General features: G+C 35.6%; 1 protein-coding gene across 16 annotated transcripts in view; it reads right to left on the bottom strand.

Annotated features, from left to right (window-relative positions):
- The window catches only part of LRCH3 (leucine rich repeats and calponin homology domain containing 3), a 99,196-nt gene that overhangs the window by 27,782 nt on the left and 53,929 nt on the right, over positions 1-17,485 (bottom strand). For 12 of the 16 annotated variants that reach the window (XR_011503201.1, XR_011503202.1, XM_070509029.1 and 9 more), the window contains exons 7-13: positions 17,156-17,249; positions 16,015-16,135; positions 12,509-12,657; positions 9,824-9,900; positions 4,553-4,604; positions 4,011-4,160; positions 1,329-1,379 (exon numbers count right to left, since the gene is read on the bottom strand). Coding sequence is in view for 14 of the 16 variants with exons in the window: in XM_070509029.1 (XP_070365130.1) it covers positions 1,329-1,379; positions 4,011-4,160; positions 4,553-4,604; positions 9,824-9,900; positions 12,509-12,657; positions 16,015-16,135; positions 17,156-17,249 (694 nt within the window). In the remaining 2 variants the exon portion in view is untranslated. The remainder of the gene's footprint in view (positions 1-1,328; positions 1,380-4,010; positions 4,161-4,552; positions 4,605-9,823; positions 9,901-12,508; positions 12,658-16,014; positions 16,136-17,155; positions 17,250-17,485) is intronic. The other 4 variants (XM_070509035.1, XM_070509037.1, XM_070509030.1 and 1 more) reach the window with 1 other exon arrangement.

Below are 17,485 nucleotides of genomic sequence, written 5' to 3' on the forward strand. Positions count from 1 at the left end.
ATTCTCTTCCAAAGAGCTTAAACAACTTCAAATATGGTCTTATTGCCTAAAGACTTTCTAAAGCAAGGAGGGAACAGGGATTATTCTCTGTTCACAAAATAGGAAGCTAAAGTATAGATGTAGCAATAACACAAAGAACTTGTGGTTACTTAATGAGCCAGTGACACACTGAAAACACTAAACCCAAGAGTCATGATTTCTAGTCGAAGCACCTCTTCACTACCTTTCTCAGACAAAACAAGAACACAATTGGAAATTTTAAAACTGTACATGTTATTTTTCTGAGAAGCTTTCGTGTTTAGATAACAAATTACTCCAGAATAACCATCAAGAAAGAAACGTTGGGGTAAAAAAGGAAGAGTGTATTAACTTATCAAACTTTGGTTGTCAAAGGTTTGTACGGAATTATTACCATGTGAAGGAAAGACAACAGAAAATGCTTGAGCGAATCTCTCAGGTATTACACCAATGCATAAGTTCTTATATAAACAAACAAAAAGTGGTTATTATATGTCCAATAGATTAAAAAAAACCTTTATATAATCGGTCACTTAAAACAACACATTTTACCATTCTAGAAACACTTGTGCTGTAAAAACACTGCTGAAAATCAATGCCTGTAAAGCCCAATGTACTAGGTTTTCAAATAACTTATTTTACAAAAAGCCAAGTCAAAATTCACATGAAACAGTGCCTTTGCATTTTTAAAGGAAGTAATGATCATAAACTAAAAAAATGAGAAGGCAAAGAGAAAAGAAAATGGCTAATGAGAAAGTCAACAACATACAAATACTCATTTAGTAAGCTTCATTTCAACAGACCAAAACAGGTGTGTAAACTTTTAAAAGGTTATGCAATTAATTTTACATGTTAACTTGTAATGCATATGTACTACTTAATATTATGAGACTAATGTGCACAAAATATAATCAATAACATACGCCCTTAGGAAATGAGCACTGAAGCTGAAACACTTTGTAGAGTCTTTTTTGTTTAACACGACACCATTCACCTGTGCCAGATACAGCTCTCAGGACTCTATATAGCAGGCTTTGAGAACGCATGAGGGAGATGATACCTCTGGTGGGGATGGGGAAGGGAAATAAATAATCTCCAGATGGATGTGTACAGATTTAAAAACCCCCGATCTACAGACTCTGATAAACTCCCTGGCCTGTGTCTTCTCCTCCCTAAGAAGTAGAATTTTGTGAGGGGAAAAAGTAAAATGGCAATACTTATCACTGAAAACACATGATAGTCACATGCAAACATTTCATTTCCATTGCAATAATAAAAATTCCAAAGAGAAGGTGATTACACAGACTTACCTCACCATCTAAGGCGGGTGGTTGTTTTTGTGGACTTTGGGATGCTTTTTGCTATACACCCCCACCCCCCCAAAAAAAGGGATGTTGGTTAGAATCTGGAACACTGGAAATGATCAATTCTATTTACTAAAATAATCACTCACATTAACATCTGTATCTCCTGTGTATAGCACTTTCCTAGATCTACATGTTAGAAGATATTGCCCTTTCCCTTAAATAGCTTATAGTTTAAATGACGAAAAGCGATAAACTGACAAACGGTATTTCGTGTATCTACAAGCATCTAGAAACAGAAATTTTAAAAACTATGTTTTTATACATACATGCATGCAAACACATTCGCAATCAGACCAGTGACGGCTCACTAGGTCCTCTCAATGAAGGCACTCTCTCTCTCCTTGACGGCTTTAAATATCACTCTAACGCTAACAGCTTTAGCTCTCTCCTATCAGCCAAATTTCAGGTTTGCATTTTCAACTGCCTGTGGAAACTCTCCACCTGGAAACCCCACTGCCACCTCACGGTCAACATATCCAAAACCAAACTCACAATTCCCCATACTAACTGGCTCTTTTCCCCCATTTGCTAGTTTTTGTTATGACGTCAAATAATAATATGGTAACATCTGTGTCTTACAGGGTGTTCTACAAAGTGTTCTCAGACACAGTCTCTCAAGTGTACACCTTTTGCTCTGTGAGATCAACATCATAGTCTTACTCATTTAAAGACGAGAAAGTTGTGGATGAGAAAGGTCCTGTGATATTTGCAAGGCCACGAAGCTGCTGAGTAGCATACCTGAGATTTGCCCCTATGTCTTCTGACTCCAAATCCTACTTTTTCCCACAATGCTAGATTTGCATTAAAACCATTCTTTCAGCCTCAAAAGGTTGCTTTGGGACCTTATTATTTTTTTTCACGCAACTTCAATGATTTATTCAACACTTACCAAACATCTATGTATAAGACATAATGATGCTTCTCTTGAAAACCCTCTTATAGTTAATTAATAAAATCCATTGTGGTGGTAGGGGATGCAGCACTCACCATACTAGTAAAAGAACTGAGTGCATCCATAATAATTCTAAAATAGTTATTATTTCATAGTTAAATATTACACATATTAAGGAAACTCAAGGCACAGAATGGTTCAGTAACTTTCCAAAAGTCAAGCACAAACTGACTAGCAAAGCCGGATTCCAATTCAGGTATTTTGGATTCTATGCTCTTACTACTGTGCAACACTGCCTCTCCTTAGGAACCTTAGAGACCATCTACTTTTAAGCCTTCATTTTCTACCCTAGTCTAATTATTGCAATTACTCTCTATTTCATTTTCTTCATCTTTCTTTCTAACACGTTCTCAACATGAGAAGGTTCGTTTTTCAGAAGTATCTTTTCTCTCATGTTTTTCACCTAGTTAAGATGTTAAAATTGTTCTCTTCTGCCTAAGCGATCAAGACCAAACTCTAATTTGACATTTAATCAAGACCGTCTACAATGTGATATCTCTTACTAGCTGAATGACTTCTACAGAAGGCAAGCTAGATAAGTTAATTTACGTAGAATGCATAGAACAGCACTAGGACACAGTGTGTTAGTCATTATTATTTACTTAGAGTCAGCATAGCATTGTGGTCATAGAGTAGGGTTTGGAGCCAGGCTGTCTTTTTTTTTTTTTTTTTAAAGGAACTCTTTATTTTCCATCAATCTTATTTCCATTTTCTGTTCAGCCTGTCTTGACTAGAAAACTTGCTCTGCCACTTACTAGCTGAGTATTTAAGCTTATGCAAATTGTTATCCCCTCTGAACATCAGAGATCATCATCATACGCCTGATACGTTTGAAAAAAAATAAGAGAATTTATCATGTATATGGTACTTACAGATGGCCTTTGGCTAGAGTTATGAAACACAAGAAAGAAAGCGTCTAGAGGACAACAGAATAAACAAGACAGACATGGTTCCTGTCTTCATGGAGTTTACAGATAAATGGGAGAGACAGATATTAAACAAACAAAAATAGAAATAATTATTTAATTATTAAGAAAGAAATCCAAGGCGATTTCAGAACAAAAAGATTTAACTACCACAGGCAAAAAAAATGAACGAGGTTTAGATGCAACTATAGAGGGTGTAAAATGCTTAAAAAGGAAGTATTAACAGGGGTGGTTAACTGAGCAGATGTGGAGAGAAGAGAAAGGAAAGAATCAAAGATGACTCTGAAGCATTAAGCCTGTGAGTCTTACAAACACTGGCAGTCGCTCTAGTGAGGAAGTCAGAGACAGGCTCAGAGAACACAAGCTTACATTTGCATGGCACCTGACGCTTTACACGGCACTTTCATGATCTTGTTGATCCTTATTGATGCCCTAGAGATTGAGGAAACGGCAGCTGGACAGTACAGTGATATGTCTAATGACAGATTGCTGATTAAGAGGAAGAGACTACAGGACTGTCCTAAGAGCAAGACAACTTCTGATGGTCCTCAGGCCTATCTGCACGAGGACAATCAATCTAACAACAAGCAGGAGACAGTTACATTACTTACTCAAGATTCCCCAGAATGAGAAAACAAAGTTGACATTTTAATTAAGACACTAAAAGCTGACAGCCTCAGCAAAACGAATAAGCACTTACTTCTAAGAAACTTAAGGAGTATCATCCAATGAATTCAAAGGACTCACCTTGACAAAGTCCAGGACGGCATCTCTCTGCATCTGCTTGGTCCTTATCTTCTCCTCCTCATACTGCAGGGCAGCAAGCTGGGCCTCTCTCCGGGCGCGCTCTACTAACTGTTCTCTTCTCCGGTGCACTTCCAAGTCTGTATGTGACAACTGCAACAAAAGTATCATTTTGCACATGCAAGCAGGGATACAGATCAACTTATCAGTATTCCTTATCAATTCAGGGAACTACTGCTGACTCAAGCAACTTTTACTTTGCCTCTCGAGTATCTTTAAATGTGTTTATTGCTAATCTTTTCCCATCTTCGCACTGTGTTCGTCTATGTACTGTAAAGCCATCATGTGGGGAAAGATTTATTTTCTGTCTGGCATCTAAAAACACTGTTAGCAAGTATCAGGTGCACATGTTATATTAACTGTATAATCAACCAGACAGGTAATGAAGTTTACAGATATCTGGCAATTAATGGTATTCAAGTATTATAAAAGAGGAAAGCCATCTTAGTTAAAAAAATCAAACTAAAACAGAAAAAAAAATTTACCTGGCTGTGACTTGGTGATAGTGACAAGAGAGAAGATGGCTCAACTGGAACTCTGACCCAAAAAAGAAAAAAGAGAAAGGAAAAACTCTTTGATAAGACAGATGGACATATAAAAGGTAAGTGAAATTTTACTGTTAATGCAGCTTTCTATTCATCAATAGGTAAACTGTCTAGTCAGCACTGAAAGACTAACTGCACTTTGTAAACTTGAGCCCAAGTCATTAAATTAAGCTACAGGAACACCTGATGTCTCCAACTCACGTTTCACGTGATGGTATCACTGATCAAGCTACAGAAAGCTAACAATGGTCTATGTTGGCCAGTGTGACGATACAGTTATTGGAGATCACTTTTCAAACAGTATCATTTCTTTATAGCACACATAACTATTATCTTCTTTACTACCACGACTGAAATAAGACACACGTAGAGATCATTTCATATACAAACCATTTTATCAACAGAAATCTGGAATACTACAGAACCTGGTAACTGTACTTGAAAAGCTCTTCTACTCCCACTTTCAAGTGATGAAGCAATTTTAATAACAAAAGTAAAGATTCTGTTGATTTTTTTTTTTTTTTTTTGGTGAGGAAGATCAGCCCTGAGCTAACATCTGTGCCAATCTTCCTCTATTTTGTATGTGGGACGCTGCCACAGCATGGCTTGACAAGTAGTGTGCAGGTCTGTGTCCAGGATCCGAACCTACGAACCCTCGGCTGCCGAAGCACAGCCCGTGAACTCAACCACTGTGCCACTGCGCTGGCCCCTGCTGATTTTTATTTTTAAGAAAAAGATGAAGCCTGATTTGATGTTTACAAAATATAAGAGTAAAACTTGCTTCTCAGTTTTATCAGTGTTATTTCTTATAATTATGATATATAATTATAATTCTTATAATATTTATCTTTTTCCTGAGGTGGATTTAGTGTTTCAAGTCTCTGCTACTCATCTGTGTCTCTAAAACTAACAGTGTTGGAGCTGTGATCTTTTGATAGTAAGGAAATGAAATTTTAAACTATGATTAGCCTGTCAGGTTGATTTAAATGCATTAAATCAGTGTGTTATTAGGGAAATGAAAACCAAACTCCAGTAGTTTCTTATTACCTACTAATAATAATACAAATTCTTCAATCTGGCATTCAGGACTCTCACTCCATTTAGTAACATACCCACCAGAGGATCTTTTCTCTAGCAAGATCTCTTCAGTTATTATACATTAATTCCTTACTTCAAGCCTTTCCAAAGATCTCAACCTGTGGAGATTTTCTTCTTAGAAAAGGTCTTTTTTAGAATCTTATTTTTCTCTAAAATTGAGACTTTTCCCTTGATGTACGTGTGTAATCGATACTTCATTTGCATTTATCAACTATGACTCGCATCGTTCTTTTGGACAATGTTTTTCAGAGGCACATAGAAGCTAATATTCCCTAAGCTCTTACCACATACTACACATGCCCTGTGAAGGACTTTCTACACACAGTGTTTCTCAATTACTCCTCACAACGATTTTATGGATTAAGAACTATTATAATTCTCATTCTACAGTTGACAAGCTGAGGCATGGAAGTGAAGTAACTTTCCCAAGGCGATGGAGCCAGTAAGTTGTGGAGCTGGATTTGAATCCTTATCTTTCTGATTCTACAGTAGTTTGCACTCTCAACTACTAGGCATGCAGCCCACGAGAACTGGAAGGGGCCTCAGAAATCCTGGCGTCCAAGCCACTAATCTTACAAATGAGAAAACTGAGGCCCTCGGAGGTTAAGTGATGGCTTCTTATTGGCTGAGCCTGGATACCTGACTTGTAATTTAGTGCTTCTGCTACACCACATTTCCCTGCTCTACAGCAACAGGATCTAGGAAGGAGACAAGGGAAGAGCACAGAGATTTAAGAGAGTATGAGTACACATATAAAAAAAATTACCTGAGATGGCAAAAACTAAGCTGTGAAAAGTTAAAGATGGAGGCAAAGAGGAAAGCACAGCATATGAGAGAATAAAAGCGGCAGTGAGGAAGACATGAGAACTGATGGTTCCCACAAGCCAATCCCCAGAGGCTATGCTGGCCCATCACAGCTTTGTTACTCCTTGGTGTCACCATGCTACTTCAAGTTGTATGACCTTTTCACCTATGAATATGTTTCTCAATGGGAGAGCCAGTGACATTTCAGGTAATTTTTTTGTTGTACGAGATGTCCTGCACATTTTTAGTAGTTAAGCCTTAATGCTTGCCAGTAACACCAGGAGTCATTTTGATACCCAATTCCCACAATACATAAGTACATTTTCAAATATCCCCTGGGGACTGATGCTATTCCCTGTTGAGAAACACTGGTCTACCTTATACTTTAATGAAATTTAAAAATATAGTACGTTAAGACAGCAAAAACTTAAGCTGCTCTATTGTTTTCTTCCTCTTCACATTTTTTTTCTTATATTGGTTCCAAATCTTTGAAGTATTCACAAAATTCTTTTACTTTTTAAATTCCTAGGCATTAAAAAATAAGTTTTGAAAGAATAAATTATGTTTATAATTTTCTTAAGGTATGGATTAAATTACTTAACTCCCTTAGACAAGGTTTTTAAAAAAATTTTTATTTATTTATTTATTTTCAAGATTTTATTTTTCCTTTTTCTCCCCAAAGCCCCCCATACATAGTTGTGTATTTTTAGTTGTGGGTCCTTCCAGTTGTGGCATGTGGGATGCTGCCTCAGCATGGTCTGATGAGCAGGGCCATGTCCACGCCCAGGATTCAAACTGGCAAAACCCCGGGCCGCGGAAGTGGAGGGCGCGAACTTAACCACTCGGCCACGGGGCTGGCCCCCTAGACAAGGTTTAAGATAATACTGAAGCTGGGAAAAAACTTCCTTAAATTTTTACTAACCTTTGCCAACATTTATATTAGCACTCCTAGTCAGTAGATTCTCAGTTAAAGTTTTCAAGATAAGAGAAGGAGAGCAGAGTGGTAGGGTAAGATTTTTAACTGGGATATATGCAATAAAGAATGAGACATGAGTGAGTCCAGTACCATGTACTAGTCTGGGAGGAGCAACATGGGGAAGTGGTTAAAAGCATGGACTTTAGAGTTAGTTGTGACTGAGTTTGAATATAAGGCCTGTCACTTAACAGTGAGTGACTGTGAATATAAATGGCAAACTCCTAGGTCTGAGGGCACAGGCTCAGATAAGGAAAGATTCTCCTAGTGCTGGCAGAGCAAGAATTTCTAAAAAGAAGTCAAAACAAAAATTCTGGATTAAGGTCTGGTAGGTAGACTTTTTGGTCCCTATGATCTTCACCTCCTGGTGTTACTCGAGCGAATGTGTCACATGTCAAAAAGGACTTTGCAAATGAAATTAAGGTTACTAATTGGTTGACCTTAAAATGGGGAGATTATCTAGGTGGGCCTAATGCAATCATGGGAGTGCTTAAAAGCAGAAGAGGGTGGGGGTGGGGATTGGCGGGAGAGGGAAGTGGAGGAAGGTGGCAAAAGGTACAAACTTCCAGTTATAAGATAAATAAGTACTGGGGATGTAACATACAACTTGATGACTACAGTTAACACTGCTGTATGATATACACGAAAGCTATTACAAGAGTAAATCCTAAGAGTTCTCATCACAAGGAGGAATTTTTTTTCTTTTTATTGTGTCTATCTGTGATGACAGATGTTAACCAAACCTAGTGTGGTAATCATTTCACAATTTATATAAATCAAACCATCGTGCTGTACATCATAAATTTATACAGTGATGTAGGTCAATTATTTCTCAATAAAACTGGAAAAAAAGTTGAAGAGGAAAGCAAGAGGGTTTGTGAAATGCAAAAGAAAGGGAAATCTGAGAGATTCAACATGTGAGAAGGATTTGGTTAGCCACTGCTGGCTTGAAGATGGAGGGAGCCACGAACCAATGAATGTGGGGGAACTCGAGAAGCTAAAAACGTTACCCAACTGACAGCCAGCAAGGTAATGGGGATCTCAGTTCTGTAACTGCATGGCACTGAATTTTCCCAACAACCTGTATGAGCCTAGAAGTGGGTTCTCCTCCATGGTCTTCAGACAAATTCCAGGACAGCCAACACCTTGACTTCAGCCTTGTGAGACCCGAAGCAGAGAATCAAGGCAAGCCTGCTCAGACTTCTATCCTATTAATGGGTGGGTTTTAAGCTGCTAAATCTGTGGTAATTTGTAATATAAGCATTAGAAAACGAATACATAAGCTAACTGAACCCAAAAAAAGCTGGCTTTCACTTTGAGGGTTCCTACTAAATCTTGGAGATCTTGAGCTTTACTTATGATGGATGCAGGAGGCAAGAGGGACAGGAGATAAAGCGTAGGTCCTCCCAGAGTGGGGAAATGCAATAGGAAACCCCCGCGTGAAACTGGAATCTCAAAAGACCACACCGTCAATATAGCCACACATGGCAATAAAAAGCCTTTCTGAGATAAATTTCAAAGATATGAAATTTAACTAAATCCCATGAACTAACTCATAAGACTACAAAAGACCATGTTATAAGATTTCTTTTAGTATTTTCCCCATATTTTCTTTATCCATCTATACCTTAGTCCCCTAAAGAATTTTAATATCTTGTCCGGTGTAAGTAAAGAACTATGTCTGATGCTTTCTACATAGTAAATTTACCGTTGTTTATGAATAGGCATATCAAGTCTACTGCTTTAAGACTTCACAGAAACAGAGAGGAAGCAAAGAACCAAAGGCTGGGAATTTTTCAACTATTGTGATACAGTTTATGGCAAGAAACTTTCTGGAATTCAAGTACAAGAAGTAGGGCTCTAGATGGTGAAGCTAATTTTAGAAATATTCTGTGAGGCACTAAGTGTAGTGAAAAGATCATATTAATTGAGACAGGAATGAGGAGACATATTGTTGTCTTTATCTCTCTGTTATCTAATCAAAAGTTCAGGTAAAAAAAATTTCAGGACTTCCGAAATTCATTTAGCCCTCTTTATGCATAAAGCCAGACATATCACCATAAAATCTCATTGCTAATAGGCATCTTCAAATCAAATAATTGTAGTGGTAATAGTTTAGGCAATCTGAATTTAGAATCAATAAATCAATTTTACTACTTTTTCTATTACATGAGCACAAAGACACATTGTCACTCAGCTCTAAATACATGCTATCTAAAACACATAGTATCTAAACATCTTCGTTGTACAAAGATCTGCGCAAAACCAAAATCATTTCATGCTCTTATTATTGAGTTTTAGGACAAAAACTAGTAAGTAGAATTGGTCTTTCAGACCTGTTTTGATATAAATATCTTCTCATGTCTTCTGTTTTTTGAAACTCCCTCATGGGTACAGGCTTTATTGGTGAACCCTAGGGCAAAAAAAGCAGAAATAAATCAATTTAACATATGTATCCAGGATACAATGATTCCACAGTTCACATTCAACTTGGCATTTAGGGATCTGTATATTATACTACAAAATATTTTAACAGACTCTTCAAATGTGAATGTTTATGTTTAAAAGCATTATCGGCTATATTACCGCTTTGGTAAACAAAAACACTCATAATGACCATAAAGTGATATGTACTACATGGTAAGATGTCAGAGCTGGAAAGGATCGTGGAGGTCGTCTAGTACAAACTTCCATCAAGAACAGGAATTCCTACCTACCCTATCCTGATTTTGCTAAGCTTCTCTTGCATATTCCCAAAAACAGAAAGTTCACTGGGCAGATTACATTTCTTTACTTCTTTATTATCACAAATTGTTGCTTCTGTTAGTCATACAAATAGTCCTGGGGATGTTGGTAAAATATCAAGATAAAGCAAAAAGTAATTTTTATTTATGGTAAAACACGTTATCAATTAAAAGAGAAATATTATTGGCAATTTAATTTACTTATAAACTAAAGGGTAAAGGTCATTTCAAAAAACACTACTGAGGCAAATTAAACTGGCTTAAACGATATTGACCACATACTGAAAAATAAAATTATAAATCAAAAGTAGAGGCTTATAGGTTATCATAGCATATATTTTGTCAAATGAGAATCCATAGAAAGAAATACAACCTTATTTAAACACCAAAAATAATCATCAAAATGGTATTCTTGAAGGGAAAAATAAGAAAATAACTTATCCAAAAAAGATATCAAAATCAAATGTAAACAATTTATAGTCTACCTCCAAGAAACAGGTACATCACACATAACTAGAAAATCTTTGGTGAGTTACTTCAAGGGGTAAAGCTAACTCCCTTAAAGTGTGGGCATGAGAATCATATAAAATGAGATGCAATTCTAGAATCCTGATGAGAGAACAATTATTCTAATTTCAGTGAATATAGCTTTTTTAAATAAAAGTCTCTCCTAGTATGTTAACATGAGTGACTTACCACCCTGGTTTTACAATACTGCAATTATTTAAAATTATTGCAAGAGGTACTTGAAATTTTCATGACAAAATGAATGTGACACTGGTTTAATTTTTAAAATAAATACAAGTCATAACCTATTTTATCATAATACCTCTAGGTATGTAACAGGTATTATAATAAAATTAAACAATAGCAGAGCGTTTAAAATCTCAAATAGATTAGTTTCTAAACAACTCATTTTTCGTGTTCAAGAATATAAAAAAATATTTATTTGCTGTTCCATCTAAAATACTGTTCATCATATTTTTATAGATAATATATTTTAGAAAGCCTGATGACACAGAACCATATAGACTACCATATATAATAGGTAGCTGGAATTTAGAAAACAAAATAGCCAATATGATAGATTAAAGAAATAGTACTAAAATTTTTCACCAGTCATATAACAGCCATTTTCACTTTTAATAGAAATACCTCATCTATTTAGCCTAATTAACCATAAACTGATCAAAGAGAAAGATCACAATAAAAGAAAAAGGATTCCCTTTAAGATTATAATGCGCATTGTTAATTTAAATTTTACTGGAGAGTAGTTGCCCTTTGCTCCATCAGGGATGTTATGGCCTGAATCATATGTAGTTTCATTAATCACCTGGTACACTGCTCTCTCTGGGCTGCAAGGCTTTGATCTGTATAACTTTATCCAACTTTAAATACAAGAGTCTCTTCTGAACACCAACAAAAAATACTGTGTTCAAAAGCCTTCAGATAGGAAAACCGAAGGATTTTTTTTAAAGAATGGTAATATCACTCTATAACATGTCCCACTTGAAGCGATTATTCTTTATTTCTAAAAGGCTAAATACATCATTCTTCAAAAAGGCCCCAAGTGTTTCTCAAATAACCCCTGCTCAGAGCCTGGGACCAACTCCAGACATTAACATCACACACACTGAAGTGGAGCCATTTTATTATGCTGACTAGATATATTGAAGAATGCTATTTCTACTTGAGACCCTTGGGGAATTGGCAGAAATTGTGCAGTGGGCTGAATGCTCATTTGTTTTCTAAGGCAACTCAATGCTCCACTACAAGAGACACCCAAGAATTTTAACGGCAAACAATTTGTATTCTGTGTGACTTAGCATAAAAGCTCCAATATAATTAAGCTCATTATAAAAATTCTACAGTTGTTTGTATGTTGCTCCAAAAGTCAGCAGTTTGGTTCAATTCTTAATTATTGATCAAGCTATGATACATCAGTTAGTAACAATAAAAAAGCACTAAGAACAACAATAAAAAGCATCATATTCCTTTGCATTTTCTTCAAAGACACAGGATACTCTCAGGACTCCTTTTATTCTGTCTTCAAAATTCTGAAACGTCTTTTTATTTGAAAAATAAACCTAAAGCCTACTTAAGACTACTGTCTGATTTTTAAAATCTGAAAAATTCAGTAATAAAACTGGAACTAAACATAATAAAACAAATAATTAGGCCTAAACAAACAAATCACTGATATGACAGAAATTTATACTATCATGAATTGTTTTTACTAGAGGATGAAACATATTTAGGCTTAAATGTGTTTCCTACCTCATGAGAGATTCGCCGTTGTTCAATATACGCCATGAACTGTGAACTGAGGCTGTCTGCGTCCAGGCCCTTGGGCTGTCTCACCTCGTCCTCCTCTTCCTCTGCAGCACAGCTGTCAATGTAGTCAATCTGATCCAGATCATGTTCCACTGTCCGCACCATACACACACCAGAAAATAATATCCAAGTCAGACAGCCAAGAAAACATATTAAATTGCATTCTTTCCTTTTCCCTAACATTTTCTATTCTGGAAGTAGGAGGAATGAGGAGTTTAAATTATGTAAGCCTTTATTGTTTGGTCCACGGCCACTCACAAAAATAGGCTCCAAAAAAGTCTTAGTCCTAATTCACTAAAAAATGCAGTACATGATGGTAATTATTGGAATATAGACTGCAATATTTCTTTTTTCTTTGGATAGCTCTTTACTGTTTTAAACAAGACAGTTTGAGTTTATGAGACAAAGAGAGGAAGAAAAGTTTTTAAACATTGAAAGGTACATCTTCTTTTAGGTTTTTCCCCACGTTTTACATTTGGGGCTCAATCATATCTCTTCAAAGAACTGGGAGGCAGAAAATCTAACAGTCAATTCAAAAGAAAAGTGAAAGGGTAGGAGGATAGAGAACTTGGAGATAAAGAAATAGATACTAACTACTGTTTCCCTTCCTGTAACTGTTGTCCACAACTAGAACAAACAAAGATTTTCCTATTTAGAAAATTATTTTCTAGAGGTCAGCATTATAGGTATTTTGAAGCAGTTTGTGGTTTGAAGGAAATCAACTGAGGAATTTTTTCTTCTCAAAAATGCTGTGACTGAGGAGAAACATATTAATAAGATAGAGCCACATCAGTATTTCCTCTAGTAAGTTTGGGAATGCCCCATTATTTTTCATGTTTAAAAAGTAACTATTTTTGGGGGCTGACCCCGTGGCCAAGTGGTTAAGTTTGCATGCTCTGCTTCAGCAGCCCAGGGTTTCGCCGGTTCGAATCCTGGGTACGACATGGCACCGCTCACCATGCCATGCTGAGGCAGCGTCCTGCATGCCACAAATGGAAGGACCCACAACTAAAAAGACACAGCTATGTACTAGGGGTCTTTGTTGAGAAAAAGTAAAAAGAAAATTAAAAAAAAGTAACTATTTTTAAAAGACACTTAAAATGGCACAGTAGAAAAAATAATTTGCTACTAAGATGATTTCTCCAGAGATGTATTAAACCCTAGCCATCACTGTATTTTGTTCTATAGACTACCTACAAGCTGCACTTGCTGGGAAAATTGAACTTGGAAAAAGCTACTTCTCAGTTTGGTTTTCTGATTCAATTATTTCTAAATAATTCCATAACTGCAACTAATATAAAAATGAATTTTGAGTTATTAAATAATAGGTAAAAGGATAAAAAGTTTATGAAAGAAACTAGGTACATAAATGCATTTTTTTCAACGTGCTACAACTTGTGTGACTAAATAAATGGTTCATTTTACGACTACTTTCCAAGAAAGTAACATCACTTTTTCATACTATCTAAACCAGGGCTGTCTAAGAGAAATAGAACGCAAGCCACAAAAGTGAACCACATATGTAATTTTAAATTATCTAGTAGCCACATTTTTTTTTAAGTTAAAAGAAAAGATGACTAACTTTAATAATGTAGTTTATTTTATCCAATAGATCTAAAATATTATTACAACATATAATCAATATAAAGTCTTATTGATATGTTATATTCTTTTTTTCATGCAAAGGCTTCAAAATTCTATGTGTATTTTATATTTATAGTACATCTCAATTCAGAAAAGCCACATTTCAAATGCTCAATAACCACATGTGGCTAGTGGCTACCATACTGGACAGCACAGATCTAGACATTACTGTTAGTCTCAAAAGAACTGATGGGAAACATATCTCATATGAAAGCAAGACTGAAAAGAAAACTACTGAAATGTGAATGGAATGGTAAGTGATAGGAGTTAAAAAGGATATAAGATGGTAAGGAACAAAAAGACAGCAATTTCACTTAATTGAAATCATCATTCAGAGATGAAAGCTCTTCTCAGATAATATAATGGATTTCTGAAAAACCAAAGTCATTTCTCTCTTACAGCTGGCCCTTAAAATTTAAACATTAGGATCTGGTAATCTAAACTAAAGCAATACTGAATGAAATGCTAAAATCAAGAGTTTGCCTCAGAAGCACAAAGAAGCAGAAAGAGATCTGTCTGTTAATAAACTATAAAAACAATTACAAATTAACAAAATTTTTTATTAATATCAATTACAAATTTTTAAATACCAGATTAAGAAAACTCAGATTCAGATGCCCTTGAAGAGTACAATTCCAGATGAAAGAAAAGGTAAACATCAAGAAATGCACTGAATTCCTGAAAGAGGTCAATTAATGACCACAGAGAGAATCTTATAAAAGGAGAATAGTATAGTCATGTGCCATGTAATAATGTTTTGGTGAATGATGGACCACATATATGATGGTGGTTCTGTAACATTAGTCCCATACAGCCTAGGTATGTAGTAGGCCGTACTATCTAGGTTTGTGTAAGTACTGCGGGGAAGGAAGAAACTTCCCCCTAGCCTTCTAGGTTCTTCTGGCTGGTCTAAGAATTAAACTGACATAAAACAGATTAACAGAAAAACAGACAAAAGTTTAATAACATATATACATGGGAGAAACCCAGGAAAACTGAGTAACTCACCAAAACGGCCGAAGCCTTCACCTTAAATACCATACTCACCCAAAGACAACAGAAGACGTTGGGGGTGCGGAGAGTCAGGAACTTCAAAGGGAAGGCAGGCAATTCACAGGAAGGTGAAAAGGACCCAACATTTGGAAAATGACTGGCCACAAAGAAACAGAAGAACACAGAGAAGAACCAAACAAAAGGCTTTTCTAGGTTCCTACCAGTCTACCACCTAGTTGATGTTATGCTAAGGTGATAGGTCACTTCCTGAGACAGGTTTTCTTCTCTGAATTCTTTTAGACAGTTAAGGGGGAGCTATCAAGAGAAACTTTCTGAGTCTTTTAAAAATATAATCAGCCTAAAATAATCCTCATGTTAAAGAGACACGTTTTGGGGTGGCAAACTTTGTTCCCCTTCAGTACGTTCTATGATATTTGCACAATGACAAAATCGCCCAATGATGCATTTCTCAGGATGTATCCCTGTAGTTAAGTGAAACATGAGTGTCCTTCAAAAGAAGACTGTGGTTAAATCCAGATTAACAAAGATCTATTCCAGGTGAACTGTCTTTAATAAAGTTTCTTTCCAAAATAAAAATAAGAGAGAAATGTATTTGGACTGCAAGCCTGAAAACAGAAACTGATATCCCAATGGAAAATAATTTTTTCCACTCATATGAGAAGAGCAAGTCTTTAAAAGAAGAGTTGAAGAAGCTACAGGTACACAAACAAAAGGAGTGGATGTGAAAGAGACCACTTAAAGAAGTTATAGTGATTATAAAGACTTTGGATGTCATCAGGAACTACGTTTACCTCCACCATTTGTTACTACTAAACTGCTGCGATTCTCTTGGTACTGGCTTTCTCTTCGTAGTCTTTGTTCTTTTGTAATTTCTGCAACTCGAAGAGGCAGATCTGAAAACTCATCTGTAGGCTTAAAAAAAAGTAGCAGAAATATTTTAAAAAATCATTTCAGATGTTTTTTCATTATTTCAGATCATCATTTCACATTTAATATAAACTCAATAAAATTTACATTTAGGAAGAAACAGCAAAAAAGTCTGGAGATGCAGTGTGGTGACAGTTTCTCAACAATGTGAACGTACTTAATGTCACTGAAATGTACATAAAAATGGTTAAAATGGTAAATTTTATGTTATATGTTTTACCACAATTAAAAAAAAAGAAATAGAAGCATATATATGACCCTATAAAATTTACATATGTACATGAATGTAAAGTATCCACATATATGTATCTGTACGAATACAACCACAACTACGTACATACCCACCCACACATAAATACACAAACTATTCCAAATTCCAAATGGGCTGTGGTCTAAAACTGATTTGCTCTGGACTCCCAATGAACCAAGTTATAAATGCTAGGTTAGCAGTCTTGCTAACAAAAGCTTATTTAATCGTTTAACCCAATTTGTTGTATAAAATATTATACCTTAGTAATTAAAAAAAAAGAAAACATACTACCACTAATAATTAAAAGAGAAAAATGATATAATTAGCTAAGGAAGTTACTTCTTTATTTTGAGCATGTGGATATTCTTCACTAAGGTTCTCTCATTGCCCATCAACCTATAGTCCTGTTTTCTCACCTTCCAGCACCCTTCTACCACCTCTGCTCAAGATCTCCCATCTCCCCAAATTTCAGGCTTCAGTTGTAACTGATTCACTTCTGAATTCCCTTTCCAGAATATAAAACTATTTATACAAGACAATGAGGTAACAAACATGTAAAACACATATGGTAAAAAGACAGTAAAGAAACATAATACCACTTTTGATGGTAGGAATATGCAGGATTTTTCTCCCTCCTTTGGCTTTTCTATATTTATGTAATAAGAAATTGAATCCAATTAAGACAGTTTGCATTTTCATCATTTTATTTTCTCTTAATCAGGAGTTACAATACACAAAATGGACTAAACACTTACTTCATTCCCTGACCATCTCTTATCACCACTGTCCACACTATTGAAACCTGAATCAAGGGCTCCATAAGGGCGACCTGAGTACAGTTCTTCATGGCTGCCAAAAAGAAACTTTAGTTGTTACTGCAAAGTTTGATATTTACAAATTAACATTTGAAATAAATCAGATGCAATTTTACCAAAACATTTTCATGGCATTTAGGGACTTTATTTAGAACTAAGTGGGAATTCTTTTAACTTTTTAATATGAGAAATTCCAAATTAAAACAAGGTAAATAGTATAACAAGCCCTTTAAGGGTCCAGTTTATTTATTACTTTTGAGAGGGAAAAAT

Source organism: Equus asinus, chromosome 5, assembly GCF_041296235.1.
Source record: "Equus asinus isolate D_3611 breed Donkey chromosome 5, EquAss-T2T_v2, whole genome shotgun sequence".
NCBI classification, from domain to species: Eukaryota; Metazoa; Chordata; class Mammalia; order Perissodactyla; family Equidae; genus Equus; species Equus asinus.